Below are 8,256 nucleotides of genomic sequence, written 5' to 3' on the forward strand. Positions count from 1 at the left end.
AATCACACAGCCGGGGTCCAGTGCTGCCCCTGGGCGTTTGACATAGTGGATGCAGCCCGATTCTGCTGCTGTCAGTGTCATCACCATCTTCATCACCTGCAGCAAGACGACAGATCACATACTTGGCTTCCAGATTCCCTGTTTTGTTTGCATTTCACATTTCAGCAGCTGCTATTCTGCACCACAGACAGCTCAATGAGGGCAAGTCTTCTGCATTCAACCAAGGCTCAAAGCATAGACTCATGCTGGGAAAGCACCTCAGGAGGCCCGAGGTGAAAACCAGAGCAAGGGGCCAGGCCATAAAGTAGAGTAACAGGAATCCAGACTCAGCCAAGAGAAGAATCTCAACTCTTCTGGAGTCCATGAATAAATAAAAGGCTTTACACTGATGACTCCAGCTTGCAGCAGCCTGCTTCATCTGTCACAGCCTAAAGGTCACAAGCAGGAGAATCAATGACAGGAGCTACAGTAATGTATTGGCTTCTAGTGGAGGGCATTAGAACAACTGTGTTGAGTCACAGGCCCTGTGCTGCCCTTTGCTAATGAAAATTCTCCGTTAGGTCAAGAGTCGGGGGTCTCTGAATTTGGAACAGAAGGATACGGGTCAACCTTTGCTCTCGATACAGAATGTAGCACAGCCATCAGCCACTAGGCAAGTCTTATCAGCCACAGCTGCGTTACAACACAGAAGCTCTTACACAAACAGCACAGATCTAGTGCTTGATATGGTCTCCTACACTTTCCTATAATGCACAATTTAATCCCGCCTCTTTCAGACCCACCCTCTCTTCCCTCCGCACTGGTTTAATCGCTACTCACTTCCACACACTCACCTCTCATCTGAGCCCTTGCTCTCCTACATCAGCCCTGGCCATTGCTCACTGTGACTAAGGAATTGCTTAACTTTCCTCTCTTCAGGAGTTAAGTAATCTCTGGGGGAAGGGAGGAGGGACAATTCATCAACTCATTCAATCACTAATCATCTGGGTAGAGACAACTTCACTCCTCGCCTAATCCTAGCCCAGAGCCTTGGCCCCTGGGTATGGATCGGCATCACCTCAATTGCCACAAGACCTGCTAAGACTGCTGTCCTCTGTCCTGACAGCTCTGAGAAAAGATTGCTGCCTCTCCTAGCTTGCTGTGGGTCATTTCCCATTGGCCAGTCCATGGAAAAGTGGTGGCCATTGCTCCCATGCACTCTGGTTGCCACTGGACCTTGCTGAGAAGGCTGGCTTCTCATAGAAAGATTTCCTGATGTTCTGATTTACCTGCAAAGCTGTCTCAGCCTAACCCAGCCACCCTTTTTTCTGCCTCCTGAGTAGACACGGTAAAAAAGAGGTGGTTTAGAGCGGGAATGTTATGAAAGAACATCAGAAACCTTCCCCCGACTGATCCCTGTTTAATCTGCTGGTTTTCCACTCAAGTTTCACAGCAGTCCTAAGTTCCCCACTCAGCTTGGCTCCTGGGCAGATCCAGAGCCTACAGCCAGCTCGGCCTTTTTACCTCTATTTCCGCAAAGCACTGGCCTGCAAACACGTGTCCTCCATCCTCCACCACGTACTGGATGAGCTTCCCAGCAGAGGGCGAGCGCAGGATGGATGGGTCATTCTCCTTCTCGAACACACAGGTCTTATTACCTATCGTGATCCGATATCTAGGGAAGGAGATGAGGAATCACTGCACTGGAATCTCACACTTGGGGAAGAGCATGGGAAGAAGAAACCCACAGCCAGGCAAATTAAAGAAACAACACAGCTGCTGTCCCTGAGTGCAGACCTATGATTCTACAAGTGAAGATTGGGATAACTGTATCAGTACAGAGGTGTGCAGGCAGGGGAGGAATGACCATCTGTCCCCAGCCTGCATGAGCATAGTTCATCTGCTTTCCTCCAAGTCGGTATGTACTGACTACTGCTGGAATCAGCTGCTGGTAGACTCTCAACCTGGTAAATTCTGCACAGGCCAAGACTCATGTTACTGATAGCTGGAGCTGTTGTAACATCAAAGTGCTAGCTGGGAAAAACACTCACCAGCCCTCCCACGCTGCAGCCGCCTCCTGTGCCCTGAGGGAAACAGAGAAGAATCCACGCCCCTGTGGTAAAACTCGCACATTGCAAATAGACATTGCATTTAGATGCCTACAGCCTATTTCAATTCAGGAAATGTGAGGACCTTTTCAGACTTTTAGCTAGTTTCATTAGAGCTGGCCCAGAGGATACGACCTCCTGCAGCCCAAAGCAGGCAGGTGGTATAAGCTCCAGAGGCTGGAGACCATCTCTAAGCTTCTGTCTGGATGCTGAATCAGCACACCTGCCATTTCCACTGGCAAGACTGTTCCAGCTTCTCATCACAGGCAGGCCTGGTGATGACCGTACAGGATCTTTAGAGCAGCAGTTCTGAACCGGGGGTACATGTACCCCAGAGGCTACGTGAAGCCTCGAGGGGGTACATGAGGTATTTTTCATACATTGTCTAACACAGGTCAAAGGGCCTAAAAAATTAATTTCCCATTGAAAGGGGGTGCATGAAGTCTCACTCTGAGATCAAGGGGTACGTCTACTGAAAAAGGTTCAGAACCGCTGCAGAGCATAGGTTGCTACCTGTCCACTTCTTCCTTCATGTAGGTGGTGTAGCTGCTGCCATCGTAGGATAAGAGCAGTCCTCCATCACTCAATCGGTGCACATCAACCTCCACGCAGGAGTTGTTCATGATGACCACATAGGAATTGGGAGACTGCCTGGTCACCTATGGGGCCAAGAGAACATGGAGCAGCATGCAAAAGAAACATGGAAATAGTGACACAGTATGCAATGCAGCAACAGGCAGGGAGTTTGTAAGTGACTCTCCGTACACCCATTAAATAACGAAAAAATATAAAGCAAGTTCAGTCATTGGTTTTACTTTAGATAAACCCATGTTAAAGGATTGTTATTAGCATTACAAACTTATGCATGCAACAGCTAGGAAATGCCAGAATAAAGGAGGGCCTTAAGGAGAACTTAACTGAGTCCCCTTACGCATATTGTGTAATTAAAAGATAGTGCATCATATACAATTTTTCCACCTACTTCTGTGGAGGAATCAAGGCAAAAAGGATGCTTCTGTCTGTAAGGCCCTGCTCTGCAAGTTTAATGGTGCTCTTTTAACATGGGTTTTTTTCCATGTCATTGTTTCTTCTTTTTCTTTTTGTTTTAACGTCAGACTAATCAGACTAACACATGTATAAGGTTAAAACCCTTAACTCTACCACATGGCCCTCCAGCTGGCCAAGCTCAGTTCCACCATCCCCCATCCCCTGCCCCCACCACCTCCCCACTGCAAACATCTTAGTTTACCTCAACCCCTAAATGGCTCCCTCTTTTCCAAAAAAATTCAATTTGAGGCAGCATCTGCATATATCTGAAACACAGATATAAAAGGAATGCAAGGTCTTATAATGGGCAGCATGTCCAGGCCGCCCTGTAATGAAACACTCTTTATCACATGCATGCTGATCTCAAGGTACTAAAAGTCTAAAATCAAAAGTGGTGTTTGTGATCTGGAGGTGTGACAGGGATCTCACAACAGGGAACTGCAGTGGGACAGAGGGTCTCAGCACGGGAGGCTGTGGCTGTAGTCTCCAAGCCTGCCAGAGCAGAGAAAACTTCTGTCTAGCTCCCCCCATTTCCATCGTCCCGCCACAGCGTTTGACTTGCATTTCCCTGTTCATTAAAGTCACTGAAAAGCGAGACCATCCTCAAGCCCAGCACATGCAAGATGGTTCCAGTGGACAAGCTCCATGCTGCACGATGTACCTTCAGCACATATTTCCGTCCTTCGTAGATGAGTTCCACATCCACTGTATTCAGCAGAGTATGAGCAGGCAGGACCTGACCCCTGGAAGATGGGAACATGCAAGACTTATCTTTCAGAACCTTTGAATGGCCACTAGAGGGCCTGGGAGCTGCACGCAGGCATTTGGAGATAGCACTGGCAACACCCTTATATCACTGCTTCTTAAAAGACATCCATCATTTAAAGAAACCCAAAACAGCACCTCCATTCAATGCAGACCTACTATCCCCACCCATCCACTCACTTGCTCTCCTCATGGTGATAAGTTTGCACTGTAATGTCAAATTAGATTTACTGGACAATTTTGTCAGGTTAAAAGCAATTCCTTTTTCTACAACTCTCTCATGACCGTTCCTCGGTGTAGAGGCTCCCTGCACACAGGGCTGGCAATGCCAAAAGCCTCATTCAAAAAAGAATTATGCACATCATCTGAGATACAGTCTGAATTAGAGCACTGAGGCTGGTTTCCAAAAGGGCTCCTGCACATGTGAATATAAGGGGATTTTCTGAGCTCTCCTAGAAACTTTTGAGCTGATATACAGCTCTGAAGAATGAATATGTCAACTTCAACCCTGACATCCAGGAGCAAGAATAGGGTTCACAATTATGACCCACTCAAGCCCTTGGCACCTCTGCTGAAACAGCCAAGAAGTGTGCTAATTTGGGTAAATGACAAGGGGATTTTTGGGACACGCCTGGACATCTGTCAAGTACTGGCCTAAGAACACCAATGCTCTCGGCCAAAGAGCAACTGGCAGGCAAAAGTAAGCATAAGGCCTCTTCTAGCCTGGGCTGAATCAAAGCAGACATGGCCTTCATGATGTATGACATCTGTCTGTCAACACTACTGTCCACCAGGAGCAATTTTACCTCTCAAGAGAGTGCAAGAAGTTGGAGACACTGTTACGGAAGCTCACGTCAGCCACATGCAGAGCCCCACACACCACTCCTAGCATGGTATCAGGCCTCTCTGCCTAGAGGAAAAGGATACAAGATGAAGGGTAAGCCACAGTCGTTCCACATGCATAATCCCTTCCGCTTCATTCTCTTCCTCTACAGGCCTCTCCATAGTTGAGAGGGCCGATGCTCTCAGCTGCATGTACCATTCAAGGCTGAACTTCCCTTTAACTTAAATTGCCAGGCAGGCAACGGCACAAATAGACAGGTCACCTCTATAGTGGTGTAAACGGAAGCATTTCAATTTTGTTCTCACTCAGATTAATTTTGAGTTACTGCATGAGTTTCACAGCTGTGTGTTCACAACTCCCAGTGAAGACTACAGGCCTAATCCTTATTTACACGAGGAGCCTTTTCAAGCACTTTAAGACTGCTTCATGCTTATGGTGTGAAGGGACAAGAACTGAGCTTAACAGAAATATTTCCGGGGTCCTACAGAGAACAACCTCCGTTTGCTAGGTCTCTATGCTCTGTAGCCAGCAAGTACCAAATTTTCAAGAGAGTGAAAGGTCTTTTCTTCCACAACAATTTACCCTCCCCTCTTCCCCTCCCCACCCTGCAACGTAGAGTCTTCCGAAGCAAAAGGCTGTACCTGAACTTTCTCTGCAATGAGCCTGTCCAGCCAGCCAGTATCAATGCGGTTTTGTTGGAAGCTTTCCGTCTCCAGCAGTTTAATCAAGTACTCGACAGTGGTTCGGAAATCCCCTCGGATAGACAGTTCCTTCAAAGCCACCACCATGTTACTGGAAGAGAGAAGAATTCACACATCATGTCTAATTCCCAGCTTTCTGTATCCTGATATACCTCAACTCTTACCACCCATGAATATCCCCACTGATTGATTTTTATATGGGCACAGACAGACACATACACACCGCAACTATACAAAACAAGTTCTACCAACTCTTTGATGGAAAAATGAGTTCACACAGTAATTCTGTACATGGACCTCACACTGACTTGGTGAGTTTTAAGTCCAAGACACAACAGTCAAACCACTGAGGGCTTTTTTCCTAAGAAAGCCTATTTACAACACGAAACTGAAATAAGTTACCACACACAAAAAAGCACAAACAGAAAAGCTCCTCCAGATTTAGATTCCAACCCAGTCTCCTTCCCCAAGGCATTTTCTCCCCACTGTTTTCCAAGCAGCCACTCGAATAGAGGAAGCTGAGCTGGACATAAACCCTTGTTCACTGGGTCCTAAATTATAGCTGTCACAAAGGATTACAGATCCCTTCCAAGAGGCTGGATTTGCATACAAATGAATCCAAACCTCACATGGTGCCTACAGGAATTTCAGACACAGTGCCTGTAGGACCAGGTCCCCAAAGGGAGCTATTTCCATACTTGGTCTGTTATTCTGGCTACTTACGAGATGGCTTCTTCACGATTTTCTCCCCATGAGAAGCAGTGCCCAAACTGAGAGTCAGCAAATTCATGAAGTCCCCCTGCAGCCGCAACACTGAAATAACCCCAGACATTCTTATTGCTGCGGAAATTCAGTTCTTGGACTGTTCCAGAGCTGGGCTTAAAACCCTGCAAGGAAAAGCATTCAGTGGTTACATATCCTAAAAGGAACAAGCAAGTATGCTGGAAGCAGCAGGCATGAAAGTAAAGTAACAGTCAACAAGTGGAGTGGTGCACACCCCAAGTTAGCTGCACCCCTCTACATTTTGATGGGAAGCAGGCTAAGTAGGACTAAGCTCCATCTATTTCTGGTGGGAGACATCCAAAAACACCCAGGAAAGGATAAAGGGCTCAATACCAAGCCACTAGCAAGAGCCAAGACAATGCTAGAATGCAGCATTTGCTGCGTTTGACAAAGGACCTAGGTTTCCTGTCCTATATGCCTGTGGTTATTAATCTCTTCACTGTTACCAGCTGCAGTCCATAGTCACATATTATCATGTGAAAGCAAACAGTTCAGTGATGAAGGCATTTCAGGACCTAGAGGGACTCCATAAATGTAAGGGTATAGCTGGATCATACAGATATTCTGTAATATCTCGCCTGCCTTCATGTATATAATTGTGTCTCCTAATACTAAACCAAAGTCTAAACAATCAACTAAAGGATTTCTCCCTTATTGTCCATGAATTTGTTATTTAAAGTCTGGGTTCACACTTTAAATTATGCATACATGACTTTAGGGCATTAGAACTAGACATAGGAACAATGGGAACAAGTGACACACTGAGTGGAGCATTTACCTCATCTGGATTCTCACTGGTGATACGAGCAGCAATCACATGACCACGTGGACTGGGGACATGGGCTGAATTCTCAAAGTCAACGGGTGTGTCTCCCCATGGAGAAGCACTATACAGAACTCGGATATCTTTGATCCGGTGAAGAGGAATCCCCATGGCAATCTAGAGGAGAACATTAAACAGTTTGCTGGGATTTGCTTCTTGTACACAGAACCATTTTATATAACCTTGACAGGTTCATTACACAGGTTGCATTAGTAGCTGGATGTTTGTTATGTGCGTTTCTGTGAGTCCAGGGCTTTTATTCCAGGTGTAGCATCACCATTCTTTACCTGCAGGATGCACCCAATAAAAATGTTTAGCAGCGGTCTGGTCCTTGTCGCTTGTCAATCTTGAAGTGCTACACAGTGTTGGGCGAGTACCATCTCTATTTTAGAACCAGGGAGAACTACCATCCAGAAAGGAAGTCATTAGCCCAGGCTCAAGCAGAGAGTCTATGGAACAGGTGGGAATAGAATCATAAGCCTTTAACGACCTGTCCTGTGCCCTATTTCTCAAATCATGCTGCTTCTCCAGTAGACAAGATAGGTCCCCTGTGTATGTGAACTATGCACATATCCCATCTGCAGGACGGGTAACCCATTCAAGGTACAAGTCCAAGATACTCTAAATGAACCCAGAGGCCTAGAAACAGCTGACAGAATCCTAACCACTACACAGCTGACTGGTAACCTCTAAATTCAGGGGCAGGATCTAAGTGTACTTCTATGAAACTATGTCAGGCAAAGCAGGTAATGGGACTATAGGCAGCATTGCAGACTGATCAGACCCAAGTGCCTAAGCATATGGCACATGACAGAGCTATTTCATTTTCCTCAGAAATCTCAGGACCAACGAGATGGGCAGAGATGCATGTCAAGGACACAAGGAAGGCATCTGAACAGCTGAAGAATTCTAGCTGTCTTGGCAGGTAGAGAGCTCCAGCAAAGTCTGATAATGAAATGAGTCCAAAGATGAATGGCAGCTGGGCCCAGTGGAGATGACCGGGCTGTCTGCTGAAACAGCATGTGGCTGTGGTGTTGACTGCCAGCACTGGGACAGTGAATCTTTGCAGTAAGGAAAGGTAGGTGGGGAGGGGAGGGGGAAGGTCACCTTTTTGTTGGGGTGAGCTTTGCAAAATAGTGCACTCAACTTGATGGTGTCCACTGTTCGGTCTGTCACCTAATGAAGTCATGTCTAAATGCATCTTCC

At 46.5% G+C, this 8,256-nt stretch overlaps 1 protein-coding gene across 1 annotated transcript in view; it reads right to left on the minus strand.

The window, feature by feature from the left end:
* Positions 1 to 8,256, minus strand: part of ACACA (acetyl-CoA carboxylase alpha) — a 159,055-nt gene that overhangs the window by 126,211 nt on the left and 24,588 nt on the right. Inside the window, exons 12-19 of the mRNA XM_025210303.1 lie at positions 7,006 to 7,167; positions 6,168 to 6,331; positions 5,385 to 5,535; positions 4,706 to 4,809; positions 3,796 to 3,877; positions 2,601 to 2,746; positions 1,504 to 1,654; positions 1 to 96 (exon numbers count right to left, since the gene is read on the minus strand). The exon at positions 1 to 96 is cut by the window's left edge and continues 36 nt beyond it. Coding sequence (XP_025066088.1) covers positions 1 to 96; positions 1,504 to 1,654; positions 2,601 to 2,746; positions 3,796 to 3,877; positions 4,706 to 4,809; positions 5,385 to 5,535; positions 6,168 to 6,331; positions 7,006 to 7,167 — 1,056 coding nt within the window. The remainder of the gene's footprint in view (positions 97 to 1,503; positions 1,655 to 2,600; positions 2,747 to 3,795; positions 3,878 to 4,705; positions 4,810 to 5,384; positions 5,536 to 6,167; positions 6,332 to 7,005; positions 7,168 to 8,256) is intronic.

This window comes from Alligator sinensis, unplaced genomic scaffold, assembly GCF_000455745.1.
Source record: "Alligator sinensis unplaced genomic scaffold, ASM45574v1 scaffold118_1, whole genome shotgun sequence".
NCBI classification, from domain to species: domain Eukaryota; kingdom Metazoa; phylum Chordata; order Crocodylia; family Alligatoridae; genus Alligator; species Alligator sinensis.